The sequence below is a fragment of the Oncorhynchus nerka genome, linkage group LG13, assembly GCF_034236695.1.
Source record: "Oncorhynchus nerka isolate Pitt River linkage group LG13, Oner_Uvic_2.0, whole genome shotgun sequence".
NCBI classification, from domain to species: domain Eukaryota; kingdom Metazoa; phylum Chordata; class Actinopteri; order Salmoniformes; family Salmonidae; genus Oncorhynchus; species Oncorhynchus nerka.
Window position 1 is genome coordinate 79,904,344 of NC_088408.1, and position 22,643 is coordinate 79,926,986.

General features: G+C 46.8%; 1 protein-coding gene across 1 annotated transcript; it reads right to left on the reverse strand.

Moving 5' to 3' along the window:
- Window positions 1-1,106: 1,106 nt before the first annotated feature.
- LOC135574621 (general transcription factor II-I repeat domain-containing protein 2-like) lies at window positions 1,107-2,599 on the reverse strand. The gene is made up of 2 exons (XM_065026060.1): window positions 1,608-2,599; window positions 1,107-1,427 (listed from the first exon to the last, which is right to left on the reverse strand). The coding sequence occupies exon 1, from the start codon at window positions 2,533-2,535 to the stop codon at window positions 1,621-1,623; it is 915 nt and encodes a 304-aa protein (XP_064882132.1). The 5' UTR covers window positions 2,536-2,599; the 3' UTR covers window positions 1,107-1,427; window positions 1,608-1,620.
- Window positions 2,600-22,643: the final 20,044 nt, after the last annotated feature.

Here is a 22,643-nt window from a genome sequence, read left to right on the forward strand (position 1 = left end):
CTGGGCCTATCCCACGATCCCTTAGCCTGCGTCTCAAACAGCACCGTTTTCCATATATAGTGCACTTGTTTTGACCAGAACCCTATGGGCCCTGTCGAAAGTAGTGCACCACATAGGGAACAGGGTGCCATTTGGGATTCATCCTAAGTGTGATGACTTCATTAGGACTTGATTTGTCTCTCTATAAACACGCTGGTCTCTGTGAGATATGAACTCATAATGACATAACCTGGCCTCATTTATCTCACATACTACAAGTGTTCTGAAGCTAACAAACCGAAACCCTCTGTGAGAAAAATAAACTTGCAGCAATGAAGGTCTTAGTGATTGGAGTATAGCCTGCTGAAATGTAAAGCTACTAACCAGAACTAATATGATTTTTTTTTTTACACTTAGCTAGAAGTAAGGGAGTTTAACGTGTGCGGTTGACTTTTGGACCTATTGATTTACTGTGTCTGAGGGGTGTGTGAGTTTTGAGGGGTTGTACGTTAATCGGCTGATCAGTGAAAGTGTTGGTGCTGTAATGTCCTCCGCTCTATTCCCAGTGTGTGGTGGGTCGGTGAGAGTTTAATATACACTCCTAGTTCTGTGTGTGTATGTGTGTGTGTGTGTGTGTGTGTGTGTGTGTGTGTGTCTGTGTGTGTGTGTGTGTGTGTGTATGTGTCTGTACAGTGATTCATGAGTAGGCCTCTCTCACTGGCTGCAGTGTTTAGCACTCTGCCCTGGCCTGTCATCCACACTAGGCCTCACCATAAATTAGTGATCATTTGAAGTGACGTTAGTGAGCCTGTACGTTGTCACTGTGTGTGTGTGTGTGTGTGTGCGTCTATGCTTGTGTTTGTGTGTGTGTGATGCCTGCTTGGTTTAAAGAGAGTGATTTACGACAGACCTGAAGCACATAATGTCTTCAGCGTTTAGAGCAGGGGTCCCCAAACTTTTTCCTGTGAGGGCCACATAACTTTTCCCTTCTCTGATGGGGGGCCGGTGTCAGTTTGTAACAGAAAAAGTGTGACGATCGTAGGGGAGCTTAAAAAATGTATTGTTTTCCAGAAAGCCACACATAACCAAATAACCCTTTCCAGGTTCTTTACAGAAAAAAAGTCAGGAAACAAATAATAACACTATTAATGAAATAAATAATAACTAAATAACCCTCTCTGAGTTCTTCACAGAAAAAACAGGAAATAAATAATAACTAAATAACTCTCTCTGGGTTCTTCATAGAAAAAAAAGCCATGGAACATTAACTTTCTGTCGTGCCATGCACAATCTTAACAGATAAAAGTTCAGCTCAGTTGTCAGAGCAGAATCTCTCTGACACATATGAGCAGTCTCTTAAAGTTCTTGTGTTCCTTCCTTATAATCCTTTTGTAGGTTCCAGTAGGCTTGTAGACACCGCTGTTTGCAGCTCTCTCTCATCAACTTCCCTGTGAAAACCACAAAAGAAGCAGGTTGAGAAACTGAACTAAGTGATACAGCACCTACACAGCACAATACATTTCACTACCAGTATGGTTGTAAAGATGGATTTTATCCCAGTAGATTTTATTATGATTATATTTGTTTATGCTCAGAATGACTCATTCAAGTCAGAAAAGTGAGCTTACCTATGTATGTTCATCAGTGTGAACTGTGGGCCTGCATCTGGCTGGTGAGAAGTTGAATATCAGGTTCCATTCTAGTTACAGCCAGTCTCAAGCACTGATGCAAATGTTCATCTGTCAATCTTGATCTCATCAGGGTTTTCATCAGTTTCATGCGAGAAAAGGTTTTCTCGCAGATATACGTGCTGCCAAAAACTGTGGACATTTTCATTGCGTGTTTTTTGATGTTTGGATATGTGTCGTTTGGGAGGGCGGCATAGAAGTCAATGAGACTGTTGGGCTTGAATGCGTCTTTCAGAACATCACAGTTCTGTAACTCAGCCAACTCAAACTGATATGAAGGCTGGGCTTCATCAATGTCGGCAACAAAGGGGTTCTGAAAAAGACGGATTTCTTTTGCATGAACATGTAGTTCACTGAATCTCACACCGAACTCCGCCTTCAGCATTTCCAGTGCTTCCACGCACTTTTCAGCTGGGAACGGGACCGCTGGGTTCTCTGTCGACAGGTTTTGGGTAGCAGGAAGATGGACGAAGTTGCGGTTTTTCACTTGTTCCAAAAGCAGCGCTAATTTCACCTCAAATGCTTTTATGTGTGAATACATGTCGCAAATGAGTTTCCCCTCGCCTTGTAGCTGCAAGTTAAGGCTGTTAAGTATTTCTGTCACGTCTGTTAAAAATGCGAGGTGCCATTTCCATTCTGGGTCGATCAGCTCTGGGACCGTTTTGTTTTTTAAATGAAGAAATGCGTTAATCTCGGGTAGCAGCTCGTAAAAACGCCTCAAAACTCTGCCCTGGCTCAGCCATCGGACCTCTGTGTAGTACAGCACATCTCCGTGCGTAGACTCCAGTTCAGACAGGAATTCTTGGAACTGCCTGTGTTTAAGTCCCTTTGCTCTGATGAAGTTTATGCACGACACCACAACCTTCATTACAGAATCCCACTTCAACACTTTGCAGCACAGTGCTTGCTGGTGAATTAGGCAGTGGACTCGTAGCGGGCGGTGAGACCCCTTTTTCCAACTCCCGGTTCATGCGTCCTATTAGACCGCGAGTTTCGCCCACCATGCTAGGAGCCCCGTCAGTCGTGATGCTAGCTAGCTTTGACCAGTCCAGGTCCAACTTCTCCATGGTTTGGCACACTTTGTCAAAAATATCCTCTCCCGTTGTAGTCCCTTTGAGACTTTGGAGGGCTGCCAGCTCCTCGCATATCTCAAAGTTTGCGCTAACTCCACGAATAAAAATGAGCAGTTGCGCTGTGTCTTGCACGTCCGTGCTCTCATCCAGTGCTAATGAAAAAAAGTCAAATTCTTTCGTCTTCTGCTGCAGCTGGGCATATACATTACTCCCGATTTCTTCAACGCGTCTGGTGATTGTACTCGCCGACAGACTTACGGCATTAAATGCATCTTTCTTCTCGGGACACACCTCCTCCGTGACAGCATCCATACATTTCTTAACAAACTCTCCGTCAGTGAAAGGCTTACCGCTTCTTGCTATCAGTTTAGCAACCCGAAAGCTGGCCCGAACGCATTCTGAATCAATTTTTCTCTTACCTAACCTTTTCGCCATTATTCCGTTCTCTCTTTGACAGGGCCGGGCCTAGGATTTTTTTTCTGGAGGCCAAATAGGACAAAAATTCGATAGCGTCTCTGGTATTGTTCAGAGGGCCGGGCCAAATGTGCTGACGGGCCGTATCCGGCCCGCGGGCCGTAGTTTGGTGACCACTGGTTTAGAGGATAGTTTGCTAATACCCTATGAGTCCTCCAGGTTTTCACTACGAAACATTTACATTTACATTTAAGTCATTTAGCAGACGCTCTTATCCAGAGCGACTTACAAATTGGTGCATTCACCTTATGACATCCAGTGGAACAGTAGTGCATCTAAATCTTTTAAGGGGGGGTGAGAGGGATTACTTTATCCTATCCTAGGTATTCCTTAAAGAGGTGGGGTTTCAGGTGTCTCCGGAAGGTGGTGATTGACTCCGCTGTCCTGGCGTCGTGAGGGAGTTTGTTCCACCATTGGGGGGCCAGAGCAGCGAACAGTTTTGACTGGGCTGAGCGGGAACTGTACTTCCTCAGTGGTAGGGAGGCGAGCAGGCCAGAGGTGGATGAACGCAGTGCCCTTGTTTGGGTGTAGGGCCTGATCAGAGCCTGGAGGTACTGAGGTGCCGTTCCCCTCACAGCTCCGTAGGCAAGCACCATGGTGCGACCATCGAGCGACCGTAAATCCGACAGTCACGGTAATGGTCCAGCTATCTTAAACTGTTGGATGTATTTTTAAATACTGAGAGGTGCAGGTACTGTAGAGAGGGATGTACAAATCCCAAACCAAACAATCACTCACTAACCTCACATAGGGTTTGTTACCTGGACCCAGATTATGTCCAATTCCTGGACTAAAAAGCATGCTCAAATAAGAATCTACCTCTGAAAGTTCTATGTAAGTCCAGAATTGTGCTTAATCTGTGTCTGGGAAACCAGCCCCAGAGAGAGCTGGAACAATACAGAGAGGAGTCTACTCCAGACAGTCATGTGGTTTTAATCATATCAACACCTGATGTCATTGTGTTACATATACAGTGCTATGATTATTGGGTTTTTATGCAAATATTCTTCCAAACAGTGACTCTTGACACAATGAATAAAGTATATTTTCCTAGCTGTGCTGCTGACATGCCTGGAGACATTAATCCATGCTTGATCATTTAGTAACTAACTTTACAGCATGTTCTCTTTGTGTTCTGAAATCAACTCCCTGTTTTCCCCTCGGTGAATGAATGGGATGGGTAAAAGAGAGAGCGCTTGCCTTGTCGGTGCTTGTTCAAACACGCAGAATTCAATAAAAGGAAGAGTAAATGAAAAACTGGTTTCCTGGATAAAATCCCACAGCGATGTTACAGAGTACCACCTACTGAGTCTGTGTCAGGCATGTCAACCACAACACCTGGGAGAAGTAGGATGAATAATAGACTGTGTGGAGTGTATAAGCTCTGGGTAAGATAATACTTGCCTGATCCTAGAACTGTTTGTGCTGTCTCGCCAACTCCTAATGACATTAGGAAGACAGCGCAAACAGATCTGGGACCAGGCTAAGGGAATACTGCTTGCTATTTAGACTGGTTGTCCTGCATGCCCTGTTAGCTCTACAGAACCGGCTTTAGTATCTTACATCAGTCGCTTTCAAACAGTTCTCAGTCATTGGAAATGTATCCTGTGTGGCCCCAAAGATGCTTGGAAGGATTAGGAGGGGGTCCTGAGGTTCGCTGACTCTGAGCTCTGTATCTCTCAGGGGGGATGACTAGCAGGACCAAGCCCCTGCAGCTTCTTAAAGGCTGACCAGCAGAGCCAAGCCCTGCAGCTTCTCAAAGGCTGACCAGGAGAACCAATCCCTGCAGCTTCTCAAAGGCTGACCAGCAGAACCAAGCCCTGGCAGCTTCTCAAATACTGACCAGCAGAACCATGCCCTGGCAGCTTCTCAAAGGCTGACCAGCAGAACCAAGCCCTGGCAGCTTCTCAAAGGCTGACCAGCAGGACCAAGCCCCTGCAGCTTCTCAAATGCTGACCAGCAGGACCAATCTCCTGCAGCTTCTCAAATGCTGACCAGCAGGACCAAGCCCCTGCAGCTTCTTAAAGGCCGACCAGCAGAACCAATCCCTGCAGCTTCTCAAATTCTGACCAGCAGAACCAAGCCCTGGCAGCTTCTCAAATACTGACCAGCAGAACCATGCCCTGGCAGCTTCTCAAAGGCTGACCAGCAGAACCAATCCCTGGCAGCTTCTCAAAGGCTGACCAGCAGGACCAAGCCCCTGCAGCTTCTCAAATACTGACCAGCAGGACCAAGCCCCTGCAGCTTCTCAAATGCTGACCAGCAGGACCAAGCCCCTGCAGCTTCTCAAATGCTGACCAGCAGGACCAAGCCCCTGCAGCTTCTCAAATGCTGACCAGCAGGACCAAGCCCCTGCAGCTTCTCAAAGGCTGACCAGCAGGACCAATCCCTGGCAGCTTCTCGAATGCTGACCAGCAGAACCAATCCCTGCAGCTTCTCAAATTCTGACCAGCAGAACCAAGCCCTGGCAGCTTCTCAAATACTGACCAGCAGAACCATGCCCTGGCAGCTTCTCAAAGGCTGACCAGCAGAACCAATCCCTGGCAGCTTCTCAAAGGCTGACCAGCAGGACCAAGCCCCTGCAGCTTCTCAAATACTGACCAGCAGGACCAAGCCCCTGCAGCTTCTCAAATGCTGACCAGCAGGACCAAGCCCCTGCAGCTTCTCAAATGCTGACCAGCAGAACCAAGCCCTGGCAGCTTCTCAAATGCTGACTAGCAGAACCAAGCCCTGGCAGCTTCTCAAATACTGACCAGCAGAACCATGCCCTGGCAGCTTCTCAAATGCTGACCAGCAGAACCAAGCCCTGGCAGCTTCTCAAATGCTGACTAGCAGAACCAAGCCCTGGCAGCTTCTCAAATGCTGACCAGCAGAACCATGCCCTGGCTGCTTCTCAAATGCTGACCAGCAGAACCCTCCCCAACATTTATGCAAAAGCAATACTCATGTTACAATCACATTCTTCTAAAGACAGTTAACAACTGTAGTTAATTACAATGTATAAGAGTGAGGGGGAGAAGAAAGTGAGGGAAGGAAGAAGGGAGACAAAGAGATAGACAAAGAGAGAGAGATTGAAAACACAAATCTTAAGTTACATCTCTCACACATACCGTATACACAACACCCTTTTTATAGGCAGTGGACCTCCCAGGCTAAAGCCTTCATTAATTTATATTTGTGTGGTGGGGATTTGGTTTAATTCAATTAAATTGTCAGTGTTACAGCTATTCCAATATTACACTAATATACACTGTGAAGTCAAGACGTCTGTCACGACTTCCACCGAAGGTGGCTCCTCTTCCTGTTCGGGCGGCGCTCGGAGGTCGTCGTCGCTGGCCTACTAGCTGCCACCAATCCCTTTTCTTTTTCGTTTAGTTTTGTCTGTCTTGTGTTCACCTGTGTCTAGTTTAGGCTAATCAGTGGGGTATTTAATCTCGCCCTACCTGCTAGGTTTTGTGTGGGATTGTTTGTGTGTAGTTGCTTTCTGCACTGCATGTAGCTTTATGTTCGTTTTTGTATTTTGTTGTTTTTTCAGTGTCATTTAAAATAAAGAAAAATGTATTCCTACCACGCTGCACCTTGGTCCAACCCATCTTTAAACGATCGTGACAACGTCTGTATGTTCCAATTGTGATTTTGGGCAGCTTAATGCACATCAGTCTAAAAATAAAGACAGTGCTCCAAAGTAACCAACCACGAGAGGGGATTCTGATAGCCTATAGAGGATGTAGAGGCTGCCTGACCCCTAAAGCCCTTAGGCACCTTCATAAAACCAAGTAAGATGTTTCCATTGACAACCGGATGTTAAACTCATGATACATCCATGGTTTTACATTTGTTTTTATCCTGAAATCAAGCTGAGAGGTTAGTTACGTCATCTTGTTCAATGCTGTCGAGACAAACTGACAGGTTACGTAAACTGCCAATGCCCCATAACAGATTCCACTCAACAACAAGCCCCAGCAGAGACATGTACTGTATGTGCTGCACTGGAGCTGCTGCTGGATTTATGCCATTTATGCTGAAGTGGCATCCATTGTGTCCCCTCAGTTTTCTGGGCTGGTGCTGTGCTCGCTATACCTACCCTGTTGACTGCTCCCTGTGGGGTTTGGCTCTCTAGTGACTTCCTTTGTCCTGACTCCCGTGCCCTCCAAGCTGTCTAAACACACAGCACCTTAGAGAGGATTATGGGAATCTGGTGTATGGGAGGAGCACTCCCACCCTGTCTATAAGGAGAGGCGGAGGGAAGAAGTAGAGGAGGAGAGTGTTGAGGCGGCTCCCGAGCCTTTCAGACCCACTGCCCTAAGACTGCTTTATTAAATTGACTATTGCCTTCATGGAGAGGGGTCAACAGGTGTCAGTCTCAGTACGGTAGGGTGGTAGACTTAGGATGTCCACTTTGACCCCAGCAGTAGACTGGACAGCTGTGGTGGCTGTAGAAAAACAGAGTTGAGGTGGGGCTGATTAAATGTGAAATGAAATTAAACAGAATTACAGATTATTCATGTATTCCTGTGTAAAAACAGAAATGTAATGTGTACATGTATAGATCCATACCATGATTGTAATTCCCTTATCTTACCTCATTTGCACTCACTGTATATAGACTTTTTGTTTTCTTTGTTCTACTGTATTATTGACTGTATGTTTGTTTTATTCCATGTGTAACTCTGTTGTTGTTTGTGTCGCACTACTTTGCTTTATCTTGGCCAGGTCGCAATTGTAAATGAGAACTTGTTCTCAACTAGCCTACCTGCTAAATAAAGGTGAAATAAAAAACAAAAAACAAATAATTTTTTATTCCGCAGGGTTGAAATTCTGTTGATTGGTCAAAATGATACCTGTCACTTTAAGTATGGCGTCATGTAAGTAGGTAGGGAAGAGAAAAATGGCTGCTGTGCGATAAATAGATAATTATTTAAATGTGTTTGAAAACTTTGAAACAAAATATTTCAGTTACTGTTGTAAAACCTGTTCCTTACGATTATCTGCCTGGAAATCACTGGACTATTCTCACAAAATCACTTGTTGATGGACTCTACTGTATTTCCTATGTAATTATAATTTCTATTTTGTGGATGCACATCTGTTCAGGAAGGACAGGTGATTGTTAGTAGCAATGATTATTACTGTACCTTAATTATCTAGGCTTGATGAGTGCTGATTTTTTAAATAAAAACGTAGGCCTATTTTTACAGGAACCTCCAAACCATACCAGATCTGGTGATGAGATCAGACCCCTCTCTCTGATCGTATCTGACACCAAGTCATTCTGTGTGATCCTTTGGGTCGACTCAGCCACCCTGGAGGTAGCAGCAGGGGAGTAGATGTGTTTAGGAGCCCCTGGGTAACAGCAAAGCCAATCGCTGGCTTCTGGGTCTGTCGCTGACGGCTCCTGGTTTTCCGTTTGGTTTTTCCCCCTTTCCCCATTTCCATCTCCTACCCCCTCTCCTCACCCATCTCCATCACCCCCCCCCACCCTCGCTCACTCTCCCTCCATCTCTCTTCCCCTCTATTCCAGCTGCAGACAGGAGCAGGAAAACCTCCAGCCAGACAGCCAGGTCCACAGAGGGCCTTGCCAATCAGAACTCTGGGAGAATCTCAATTGGTTTTGCTCGACTCGTTGCGTACTCCTCTCTTATGACCTCTCCTTGCCTGCTTTTGAAAAAGTTCCCTATGAGTTGAAGTGTGGAGAGGAAAGGTGAAAACAAATGGGCTAGTATGAAATGAAACTCTCCTCCACTCCTCCAAAATAAATGTGTAAAGTGATAAAAACAAATGCAAGACATTTTTGGGAAAGAAGGATGAAAATAAGTGTTTTGTTTGAAATATGTACATGCTTTTGTCCGACAAGAAACCAACAGCTGTTTCAAAGGGGCGTGACTGGTTTTAAAAAAGTAGGTACTCAAGGAGGGGAGTAAACTCCTCTGTTCACCTACTAAAGAATTGACACTCTCCTCGACCACTTATCGGCTTCTGGGTAAAGGAGAAGAGGAGTCGAGGATACGACACACTTTTGCCCAATTGAGAATTTTCCCCTGAAAGCAACAATGATGTTATCCTGGCAAGGCTAATGTCACACTCCACCCCAATGACATGATGTAACGAATTCACATGCACCGTATTAATGCAGTATATTGCGTTATATAGTATGCTTTGTATTATGTTAATCCATGAGTTATATTTCACACGATACAGATGAGGTTAGACATGGTGTATAAAACATAATGATACTTGTATAATGTAATGAATATTGGAACATGTGTTGCAATGAGCCTGCCATGCCCATAATCCATTTGATATATTTTTGTATCCAGCCAAGATCAGACCAGAAATGGGTCACTCTTCACACTCTCTTTACCTTGAGAGAATCCCTAGTGTGTTCAGCGGCATCTGTAAGTGGCCATTTTATCAAGCGGCGGTGATGTCGCCGAACAAAGACGTTCTGCAGAGTTGTTCTGCGGCACTGTTCTGCGGAGTTGTTCAGCGGAGTTGTTCAGCGGAGTTGTTCAGCTGAGTTGTTCTGCAGAGTTGTTCTGCGGCACTGTTCTGCGGAGTTGTTCAGCGGAGTTGTTCTGCGGAGTTGTTCAGCTAAGTTGTTCAGCTGAGTTGTTCTGCAGAGTTGTTCAGCGGAGTTGTTCTGTGGAGTTGTTCAGCTGAGTTGTTCTGCGGAGTTGTTCAGCTGAGTTGTTCTGCGGAGTTGTTCAGCTGAGTTGTTCAGCTGAGTTGTTCAGCTGAGTTGTTCTGCAGAGTTGTTCAGCGGAGTTGTTCTGTGGAGTTGTTCAGCTGAGTTGTTCAGTGGAGTTGTTCTGTGGAGTTGTTCTGCGGAGTTGTTTAGCAGAATTGTTCTGCAGAGGTGTTTGAGGAAGGAACGAGAGGAAGACTCCACACCACTCTCTCACTAGTTATCTTCTGATTATCTAATTTAGCTTTTTTTATAGCTTTGTCAAGTATGTGTGTGTGTTTTCTATCCCAGTTCGCTTCTCTCCCTGTAGGTTTTTCAGACGCTCCCCACCCTGTGGCTGCAACCATTGTAATATAGTGTATCCTGCACACACAACCTAGTTTCCTGGAACTGCCAATCTGCGGTCAATAAGGCTGAGTTCATATTAGCCTATATTGCCCTTCAGTCCCTACTCTTTTTGGCTCTGACAGAGACATGGATTACCCCAGAGAACACTACTATTCCAGCTGCTCTCTCGTCATCCGACTGTGTGTTCTCATAGTCTGAGAGCATCTGGTCGTCTCAGGGGTCACACAGAGCTCCTAATTTGTCCTAAATTGAGATTTTCTCGTTTCCCCCTCTCTCACCTGTCTGTCTGTGGTCACTGTCACTTTTCGACTCAATCTAAACATTGTTGTCATCTATCGCCCACCAGGAGCCCTCAGATAGTTCCTCAATGAGTTTGACACCTTGATAAGCTAATTTCCCGATGATGGCTCACCACTCATCGCACTGGGAGACTTTAACCTTCCAACGCCTGACTTCAATTCAATTCTTTACACCTCTTTCTTTCCACTCCTTTCCTCGTTTGACCTCGCCCTTTCCCAGTCACCTCTCACTCGCAAGGCAAGCAGTACACTTGACCTCATATTCACACTGTTCACCTACTAATCTCACTGCAACCCCATCCATGTCTCAGATCATTACTTTGTTTCATTTTCTCTTCATCAACCTTATCCACTCAGCCCCTACCCAAATGGTCATGCGCCGCTGCAATCTTCGCTCTCTTTCTCTCACTAATCTCTCCTCTTCTATCCTATCCTCTCTCGCTTCTGCTATATCCTTCTCCCTCCTGTCTCCTGACGGCCTCTTCGACCATACTCTCCTCCCTTTCTGCATCCTTTGACTCTCACTGTCCCGTTTCCTCATGGCCGCATTACTGCATGCTCACAGAACAGGCCTGCGGGCAGCTGAGCAAAACTGGAGGAAAACTAAACTCCTGAAGGACCTATCATCCTTCCACTCCCTCCTCTCTACCTTCTCTTCCTCTGTATCCACCGCTAAAGCCGGTTTCCATCACTCTAAATTTCAAGCTTCTGCCTTCAACCCTCTTCTCCACTTTCTCCTCCCTCCTTAATCCTCCTTCTCCCTCCCTGCAGATTACTTTGTCCAGCGCAGTCTACTGAGCACACTGGTCCCACTCACACAGAACTACCCTATGCCCCTCTGACTTCAAGATGGCTGGAGTTGCTTCCCTGCTCAAGAAACAAACACTCCCTAAGATGTCAAAAACTACAGACCGGTATCCCTTCTTTCTTTTCGTTCCTAAACAATTGAGCGTGCTGTCTCTGACCAACTCTCTTGTTATCTCTCTCAGTGAGCCGCTTCAAGGCGGCTCACTTAACTGAGTCGCTCTTTGTGTCATGGAGTCCTCTCCGCTCTGCCAAAGCTGACTCTCTCGCCTCTGTTCTCATCCTCCTAGATTTAACTGCTGCCTTCGACATCGTGAACCATCAGATCCTCTTCTGCACCTTCTCAGGTTGGGCGTCTCAGGCTTTGCACAGTCCTGGATTACATCCTACCTGGCAGGTCACTCCTACCAGGTGGCGTGGAGAGAATCTGTGTCTGCACCACGTGCTTTCCCTTCTGGTGTCCCCCAGGGGTCAGATTTAGGCCCTCTCCTCTTTTCTCTTTACACAAAGTCACTCACATGGTCTCGTCTCATTGCTATGCAGATGACACTCATCTACTTTTTTTGCATCTCCCTTCTGACACCCAGGTTGTGACACACATCTCAGAGTGCCTGACAGACATTTCACCCGCTCCTCCGCACACTCCACTGGCTTCCAGTTGAAGCATGCATCATCTTCAAGATCCTAGTGCTCGCCTATGCAGCAGCAAGGGGAAGTGCCACTCCTTATCTTCAAACTATGCTCAAACCCTTCATCCCAACCCGATCACTCTGTTCTGCCACCTCTGGTCTCTTAGCCCTCCCACCCCTACGGGAGGGCACTCAGCCCAGTCAAAGCTCTTCTCTGTCCTGGCACCCCAATGATGGAACAAGATTTCCCCAAAAGTCAGGAGAGCGGTCCCTACCCATCTTCCAAAAATGTCTGAAACCCTACCTCTTTGAAGAGTATCGTAAATAACTCTCACAACGCTGATAAATACTTTGTTGAGGGAAAATGCACTTTAAGTGATTGTGATATGTTGTTGCCTCACCTAGCTATCTTAAGATGAATGAACTAATTGTAAATTGCATCTGCTAAATGACAAAAATATGGTGCATTATTATTATTGCTAGCATTCTCAATGGTCCAAAGCATGTAAGTCCTGACTAGTCACTGTATGTTTTTAACTATTAAGAGCATGAGACGTTTGTTTGCCCAGCATTAAAAGGTGGCAATTGTAATGATCGGTGTGGCTCTGTTCTTCCAAAGGCTGTACTAACTTGAGAATGTTATAAGCAGCAGTGCATTTGTGGTGTGAAATAGACAGATGACTCTAAATCTGACGATTAGTTGAGTAAACTCAGATGTCACTTCTGCCCAGAAGAGGGTTGAAATCCTGCAGGTTCGTGCTGTGAATGTGTCATACCTGAATGCATTCTCTCACACAACAAAAGATTAGTGGTTCACTTCCTAGCAGTTCTTTACACTTCCAATAATCCAACACATACTGTGGTTGATTCAGAGGGGTTGGGTTAAATGTGGAAGACACATTTTGGTTGAATGCATTCAGTTGTGCAACTGACTAGGTATCCCCTTTCCCTTTATGAGGAAGTACTTCTGAGACATAAACAATACTACAAGAGATTTGGAAGAGTTCAGAGAATTGTTACCATATATCATACCAGATTCTCAGGATAAGTAGGCTAATGTGAATTGGGACTGTACTGTAAATGTAGATGACATATGAACCCAGGTTAGAGGATCCTTGTTTTCATTGAGGTGGTGTAGTATTCTAAACCATCCCAAGACATAAGGCATTGAGTAAACTTCCATATCTGAAGTAATTACTGTTCAGTGGAATGTCTCATGGCAGATACTTCAATGCATGATTGGCCTATCACTATTCAGACACCTGCTTGAGTGATTATAGCAAACCAATAGAATCCCTGGCCAATTTGTTTGCCGCTTGGTGAGGCTGTAAAGTTAACGACACTGGCAGAAAGTGTAACAGTGAGACTATAATTTATCCCCCCCTCCTCTCTCTCTGTTAGGTCCTACCTGGAGGTGTGCAGTAGCACGCATCGCTTGAGAAATCAGTCCTTGGCGGCCCTCCAAGCCTCTCATCAAACAAAGAATTAATGTACTGCCCTCTGGCCCTTTTTTCCCCCTCTATGCAAGCAGTATGCAAGTAATGTAGACAAGATAGATTACATGTCTCCTTATAATGTTAGTGTCTTGCCATCTGGTGTAAAACGATGGGGGGGAAAAGTCCTGATAATAAAAAGCTAAACATCATCCCCCTATAGGAACACAAACTTGTCTGGTGTAATGACACTTCGGACTGAATATTATTTTATAGCGATGAGGAATTGCAGGTATCTCTTGTGGCTTTGTGTGACCTTTCAGGGTGGCTTGCCAACTGGCTCCACGCAAGCTATGTTTGACTGATGGCTACAACTGATCATGCACAATCCTCACTGACCGCCAGTCATCAGCATGTCCCAGAGCTGACAGTGTCCCTCCAGTGAGCATGGACTTACTATGAGCATGTCCATGCCCACTCAGCCTCTCTATCCAATGAGTCAGCCTATCCAGTGAGCATGTTCCACCCCCTTACCATCAGTTGCGGGTATTCATGGTTGCCAAGGGAAGACAAAATTGCCCCCACCCCCTGAAAAAAAAAAAAACATACAAAATGATTTATAGTTTGTCTCTCTGTATTTCAGAAATGTCCTGCAATGCACATCAGGCTGAAATGTATCTCACCGAAGAAAGCATCTGAGCGAATGAAACAGCGCCCCTCTGTCTCAGTATGTGTAGCGTCTCTATCTGAACCTGTCTGGTCAGAAAGACTTTGACATTGTTAACGCCCGTAGCAAGAAAGCCATCGAGCATTTGGCCTCCCTTGATTGTTTGGGATAAAATAATAGCTAAACTGAATGAGCCCAGCTGTGAAACATCAAGGGAAGCCAGTGTCAACGGAAGCCAGTTTGGATTTGGCTTTCAGACCAATCACATCACAAGCCAAACGTTATTATTGACAGAAAAAAACTTTGTGTTGTGTTGTTGTCCTCCGGTGGCTAGCTAGCTAGCTAAAATTATCACATTCCTAAATTAGCCATGGATGGAGATAGGGATTTGGACTGGTTTGACTTAATTCTCCATACTGGCCAATGATTATAACAGTGGTTCTGATCCAACCATAGTTCATACATTGTGCCCCTGGGCTGAGAGGATGGAAGTTCAGCATGTAACTAGACGTAGTATGCTAATGTGAACTACCTAGCCTGGTGTATCATTGCCCATGAAAGAAAGTTAGGCCAGCGAGCAAATATTTTAGCCAGGTAGCTTAGGACAACAAAAACTAAAAACGTGTACTATATGACAGTGTCATGGACTATTTAGGCAACATGAAAGAGGAGGATAGCATTGGCGTTTCTCTACAAGTAGGTTGAGTCAACATGTTGTTTTCACACACACACACACACACACACACACACACACACACACACACACACACACACACACACACACACACACACACACAACACAAATCAAATAAAATCATATCAAATTGTATTTGTCACATACACATGGTTAGCAGATGTTAATGCGAGTGTAGCAAAATGCAGTAATAACCAACGAGTAATCTAACTAACAATTCCAAAACTACTACCTTATCCACACAAGTTTAAAGGGATAAAGAATATGTACATAAAGATATATGAATGAGTGATGGTACAGAGCGGCATAGGCAAGATGCAGTAGATGGTATCGAGTACAGTATATACATATGAGATGAGTATGTAAACAAAGTGGCATAGTTCAAAGTGGCTAGTGATACATGTATTACATAAAGATGCAGTAGATGATATAGAGTACAGTATATATGTAGACATATGAGATGAATAATGTAGGGTATGTAAACATTATATTAAGTAGCATTGTTTAAAGTGGCTAGTGATACATTTTACATCAATTCCCATTATTAAAGTGGCTGGAGTTGAGTCAGTGTGTTGGCAGCAGCCACTCAATGTTAGTGGTGGCTGTTTAACAGTCTGATGGCCTTGAGATAGAAGCTGTTTTTCAATCTCTCGGACCCAGCTTTGATGCACCTGTACTGACCTCGCCTTCTGGATGATAGCGGGGTGAACAGGCAGTGGCTCGGGTGGTTGTTGTCCTTGATGATCTTTATGGCCTTCCTGTGACATCGGGTGTTGTAGGTGTCCTGGAGGGCAGGTAGTTTGCCCCCGGTGATGCGTTGTGCAGACCTCACTACCTTCTGGAGAGCCTTACGGTTGTGGGCGGAGCAGTTGCCGTACCGGGCGGTGATACAACCCGACAGGATGCTCTCGATTGTGCATCTGTAGAAGTTTGTGAGTGCTTTTGGTGACAAGCCGAATTTCTTCAGCCTCCTGAGGTTGAAGAGGCGCTGCTGCGCCTTATTCACGACGCTGTCTGTGTGGGTGGACCAATTCAATTTGTCTGTGATGTGTACGCCGAGGAACTTAAAACTTACTACCCTCTCCACTACTGTTCCATCGATGTGGATAGGGGGGTGTTCCCTCTGCTGTTTCCTGAAGTCCACAATCATCTCCTTAGTTTTGTTGACGTTGAGTGTGAGGTTATTTTCCTGACACCACACTCCAAGGGCCCTCACCTCCTCCCTGTAGGCCGTCTCGTCGTTGTTGGTAATCAAGCCTACCACTGTTGTGTCGTCCGCAAACTTGATGATTGAGTTGGAGGCGTGCGTGGCCACGCAGTCGTGGGTGAACAGGGAGTACAGGAGAGGGCTCAGAACGCACCCTTGTGGGGCCCCAGTGTTGAGGATCAGCTGGGTGGAGATATTGTTACCTATCCTCACCACCTGGGGGCGGCCCGTCAGGAAATCCAGTACCCAGTTGCACAGGGCGGGGTCGAGCTTGATGACAAGTTTGGAGGGTACTATGGTGTTAAATGCTGAGCTGTAGTCGATGAACAGCATTCTCACATAGGTATTCCTCTTGTCCAGATAGGTTAGGGCAGTGTGCAGTGTGGTTGAGATTGCATCGTCTGTGGACCTATTTGGGCAGTAAGCAAATTGGAGTGGGTCTAGGGTGTCAGGTAGGGTGGAGGTGATATGGTCCTTGACTAGTCTCTCAAAGCACTTCATGATGACGGAAGTGAGTGCTCAGTTACCTTAGCTTTCTTGGGAACAGGAACAATGGTGGCCCTCTTGAAGCATGTGGGAACAGCAGACTGGGATAGGGATTGATTGAATATGTCCGTAAACACACCAGCCAGCTGGTCTGCGCATGCTCTGAGGGCGCGGCTGGGGATGCCGTCTGGGCCTGCAGCCTTGCTAGGGTTAACACGTTTAAATGTTTTACCCACCTCGGCTGCAGTGAAGGAGAGTCCGCATGTTTTGGTTGCGGGCCGTGTCAGTGGCACTGTATTGTCCTCAAAGCGGGCAAAAATGTTATTTAGTCTGCCTGGGAGCAAGACATCCTGGTCCGTGACTGGGCTGGTTTTCTTTTTGTAATCCGTGATTGACTGTAGACCCTGCCACATACCTCTTGTGTCTGAGCCGTTGAATTGCGATTCTACTTTGTCTCTATATTGACGCTTAGCTTGTTTGATTGCCTTGCGGAGGGAATAGCTACACTGTTTGTATTCGGTCATGTTTCCTGTCACCTTGCCCTGATTAAAAGCAGTGGTTTGCGCTTTTCAGTTTCACGCGAATGCTGCCATCAATCCACGGTTTCTGGTTCTAATGAACTCGCTCAGTACCATGTACAGCCACATCATATTTAGCTTACATTAATTGGACTCAATTGTTTTTAGTATCTCTTAGTTGTTACTGTATTAGACTAAGCACAGGTGGTTAGAGGATGTTGAAATGTTGAAGTTGAAATGGTGCTGGAATATTGGCGGCAGCTCCTGTTGTAACGCTCAATGAGTGAATGGGTGTGGAGTCAGGCACAGAGAGCAAAGGATTCGGGAAAAACACGCTTTAAGCGGACCCAGCTTCCGGCAGGGCAAGCGGAGGGGCAGGTTTCGGGTCAAGAGCCAGACCCTGTCCCCTGGTGCAAACACGGGGGCCTCACTGCGGTGACGGTCAGCGCTCTTCTTCTGCTGTCCACTCACCTGACGTACTGACTCCTGGACGGCCCTCCAGGTCTCCTTAGAGCGCTGCACCCACTCCTCCACCGCAGGAGCCCCGGTCTGGCTCTGATGCCATGGTGCCAGGACCGGCTGGTACCCCAACACGCACTGAAACGGTGTCATGTTGGTAGAGGAGTGGCTTAATGAATTCTGGGCCATTTCAGCCCAGGGGATGTATCTCGCCCACTCCCCTGGCCGGTCCTGGCAATACGACCGCAGAAACCTACCCACCTCCTGGTTCACTCTCTCCACTTGCCTATTACTCTCCGGGTGATACCCTGAGGTGAGGCTGACCAAGACCCCCAGACGTTCCATAAATGCCCTCCACACTCGGGAGGTAAACTGGGGACCCCGATCAGAAACAATAACCTTGGGCACCCCGTAGTGCCGGAAGACATGGGTGAAAAGAGCCTCCGCAGTCTGCAGGGCCGTAGGGAGACCGGGCAACGGGATAAGATGGCAGGACTTAGAGAACTGATCCACAACGACCAGGATCGTAGCGTTCCCCTGAGAGGGGGGAAGGTCAGTAAGAAAATCCACCTCCCATTCTACTGGTGCCACCAGCTTAGCCGCCGGAATGATGGGAGTAGGATCGATGGACCGGTCCTCAGTGGCATAGTGGCGGGACAGCGCGTCAGCCTTAGTGTTGAGGGAACCTGGTCGATACGAGATCGTAAAACGAAATCTGGTGAAATACATGGCCACCTTGCCTGACGAGGATTCAGTCTCCTAGCTGATCGGATATACTCCAGGTTACGGTGGTCAGTCCAGATGAGGAAAGGGTGCTTAGCCCCCTCAAGCCAGTGTCTCCACACCTTCAGAGCCTTAACCATAGCCAACAACTCCCTGTCCCCCACATCAAAATTCCGCTCCGCTGGCCCCGAGCTTCTTCGAAAAAAAAGCACAGGGGCGGAGCTTCGGTGGCGCACCCGAGCGCTGTGAGAGCACCGCTCCAACCCCAGCCTCGGATGCGTCGACCTCTACTATGAACGCCAAAGAAGGGTCCGGATGTGCCAACACCGGCGCCTCAGTGAACAGCGCCTTCAACCTACGGAAAGCTCCGTCTGCCTCTGCTGACCACTGCAAACTCACCGCCCCCCCCCTTCAGCAGTGCGGTAATAGGAGCTGCTACCTGACCAAAACCCCGGATAAACCTCCGGTAGTAATTGGAAAACCCTAAGAACCACTGCACCTCCTTTACCGTGGTCGGAGTCGGCCAATTACGCACGGCCTTGACGCGGTCACCCTCTATTACCACCCCCGAGCTGGAAATGCGATAACCCAGGAAGGAAACGGCTCGTTTAGAAAACTCACATTTCTCCGCCTTCACGTATAGTTCATGCTCCAGCAGTCGCCCAAGAACCTTACGCACCAGAGACACATGCGCAGTGCGTGTAGCGGAGTAGATCAAAATATCGTCAATATACACCACCACACCCTGTCCGTGCAGGTCTCTGAGAATCTCGTCAACGAAGGTTGAAAGATAGCTGGAGCATTCTTTAACCCGTACGGCATGACGAGGTACTCATAATGGCCAGATGTGGTACTAAACGCGGTTTTCCACTCATCTCTCCCTCCCGAATACGCACCAGATTATACACGCTCATGAGATCCAGTTTCGTGAAAAACTGCGCTCCGTGAAATGAATCCACTGCCGTAGCGATGAGAGATAGTGGGTAACTAAAACCCACCGTGATGGAATTGAGACCTCGATAATCAATACACGGACGCAAACCATCTTTTTTTTTCACAAAAAAGAAACTCGAGGAGACGGGTGACATGGAGGGCCGAATGTACCCCTGTCCCAGAGCCTCGGTGATATATGTTTCCATGGCCACCGTCTCCTCCTGGGACAAAGGATACACATGACTCCTGGGGAGTGCAGCGTTTACATGGAGGTTTATCACGCAATCCCCCTGTCGATGGGGTGGTAATTGGGTTGCTTTCTTTTTTACTGAAAGCGATAGCCAAATCAGCATACTCAGCGGGAATGCGCACGGGGTCTGGACTCTCCACCGTGGTCGCACCGATGGAAACTCCTACACACCTGTCTGAACTCTCATCAGACCACCCCTGGAGAGTTCCCTGTTTCCATGAAATCGTCGGATTGTGAATAGCCAGCCAGGGAATCCCCAGCACCACCGGAAACGCAGGTGAATCGATAAGGAACAGACTAATCCGCTCCTTATGATTCCCCTGCGTAATCATCTCCAAAGGAATAGTGGCCTCCTGACCAGCCCTGACCTAACGGTCGACTATCTAAAGAGTGCACGGGAAAAGGGGGGTCTACCTTAACTAACGGAATCCTCAACCTCTGAGCGAGTCCGCAATCTATAAAGTTCCCAGCTGCGCCTGAATCGACTAGCGCCTTATGCTGGAGAGAGGGAAAAATTGTAAGGAAACATATTAATAAAAACATGTGACCAACAGGAAACTCTGGGAGAGTGTGGTGCTGACTCACCTGGGGTAACCGAGGAGTGTTCTGCCTGCCCTCTCGACTTCCAGATGAACTCCTCCAGCACCGACCTGAAGTGTGTCCAACTGGTACAGGAGGAGCAATCTCCTCCGATCTCCCTAGATGCAGCCCCTCCTAGCTCCATCAGGATAGGAGCGGGAGGGTCAGGAGGTGGAACTAACAGGACCCTTTCAGAACGTCCGAGAGCAGCTAGCAGATGGTCTAACCGGATCGACAGGTCTATCAGTTCATCCAGGCTGAGCGTAGTGTCCCGACAAGCCAGCACCCTGCGGACGTCCTCTCTCAGGCTACACCTGTAATGGTCTATCAGGGCCCTGTCGTTCCACCCTGCTCTATTCGCTGAGTCGGGCCGTTCCAGACAGCATGAAAGAGGAGGATAGCATTGGCGTTTCTCTACAAGTAGGTTGAGTCAACATGTTGTTTTCTACACACACACACACACACACACACACACACACACACACACACACACACACACACACACAAATCAGTACCATGTACAGCCACATCATATTTAGCTTACGTTGATTGGACTCAATTGTTTTTAGTATCTCTTAGTTGTTGCTGTATTAGACTAAGCACAGGTGGTTAGAGGATGTTGAAATGTTGAAGTTAAAATGGTGCTGGAATATTGGCGGCAGCTCCTGTTGTAACGCTCAATGAGTGAATGGGTGTGGAGTCAGGCGCAGAGAGCAAAGGATTCGGGAAAAACACGCTTTAATGTCCAAAAATACACAGGAACAAAAATATTATACCCAACACAGGAGTAACTATAAAACAAAATAGTACCCTGATGTGAAATACTAGGATAGCGAGAAAACCCAACAAAAACACTAACACCTCTCAGACATACAGGAGAACAAGCCCGCACAAACAGAAGCGGGCTAAACGAACTTAAATAACCACACCCTAACAACCAAACAATAAACAGGTGAAACCAATTAGACAAAACCAAACGAACACGGAACAAAGGGTAATATTCGTGACACCTGTTGTCTTTGCGACTTGCGGTAACTTTGCGTAATTCTAAGCCAATAGTTGTTTAGTAGCCCGAAAATGGAGGAAACATTACCTTGCTTGACCATGCTGCAGGTCATGTAACTGTTACATGCAATATGTTTTGTGGACTTCACAGGACAGATGTTGCTCCCCGGTTTTGTAATGAAACAAACGTGTCGTTGAATTTACTCTGCCACTGTGTCTTCTTATATTATATTCTTATATTAGGTTATATAGCAAACAACGCAATTATCAAAACACACAGGTTGTAATATGGAATTTTCCCCTGGATTGGCTTCCCTGGTGATTTTACCCACCCACCGCTACTGCTTACCATGTCCCTCCAATGAGCCTTTTTAGTGAGCAGATGAAAGAGGTCCCTTATCACAACATGTCACCACCACCACCCCTCCCCTGAGTATGTAATAAATGTGAACCTGTTGCCTGCTGTTAAACATATCTGGGGTCAATACCCACCTGAGAGTATTATGATTTCTACTATACATCTCACAGTTGCTCTTTAAGCTGTTGTTGGTGGGGGAGACAAACTGCTACAGACATATATGTATTCTGGCGCACCTGAGACACAGTGCGCAGAGCTGCCACAATCCGCCCTGGCTGGATGCCCACTCTGGCATATAGCGCTCTGGGCTATGAGTGCTTCCGGTAAGCACAGGGAGTTGGCTCAGGTCTATCGCCTGACTCCGCCAATCTCCCCGTGTTCCCCCCCAACATTTTTTTGAGGCTGCCTCTCATGCTTGCCTTGCCTCATATCGCCACCTCTCAGCTTTAGCTGCCTCCAGCTCCTTTTTCGGGCAGCGATATTTCCCAGCCTGTCTCCAGGGTCCCTTTCTGTCCAATATCTCCTCCCATGTCCAGGAGTCCTGAACCCTCTGCTCCTCCATACCACACTGCTTGGTCCGTTGGTGGTGGGTAGTTTTGTAACGGGTGTCGTCGTCTGATGAGGAGGAATCGGACCAAAGTGCAGCGTGGTAAGTGTTCATGACTTTTATTTAACTGAACACTGAAACAAAAATAACAAAGTGAATAACCAAACCGAAACAGTCCTGTCAGGTGCAGAAAACACTAAACAGAAAACAACTACCCACCAAACATAGGTGTGGAAAAGCTACCTAACGATAGACAGCTGTCCCTGATTGAGAACCATACCCGGCCAAAACAAAGAAATACAAAACATAGAAAAAGGAACATAGAATACCCACTCAAATCACACCAAACCAAAATAGAGACATAAAAAGCTCTAAGGTCAGGGCGTGACAATTCTACCCTGCCTTTCTAAGGTCTTTGAAAGCCAAGTTAACAGATTACCGACCATTTCGAATCCCAACAAACCTTCTCAGCCATGCAATCTGGTTTCAGAGCTGGTCATGGGTGCACCTCAGCCACGCTCAAGGTCCTAAATGATATCATAACCGCCATCGATAACAGACATTACTGTGCAGCCATATTCATCGACCTGGCCAAGGCTTTCGACTCTATCAATCACAACATTCTTATTGGCAGACTCAACAGCCTTGGTTTCTCAAATGATTGCCTCACTTGGTTCACCAACGACTTCTCCGATAGAGTTCAGTGTGTCAAATCGGAGGGCCTGTTGTCCTCACCTCTGGCAGTCTCTATGGGGGTGCCACAGGGTTCAATTCTCGGGCCGACTCTCTTCTCTGTATACATCAA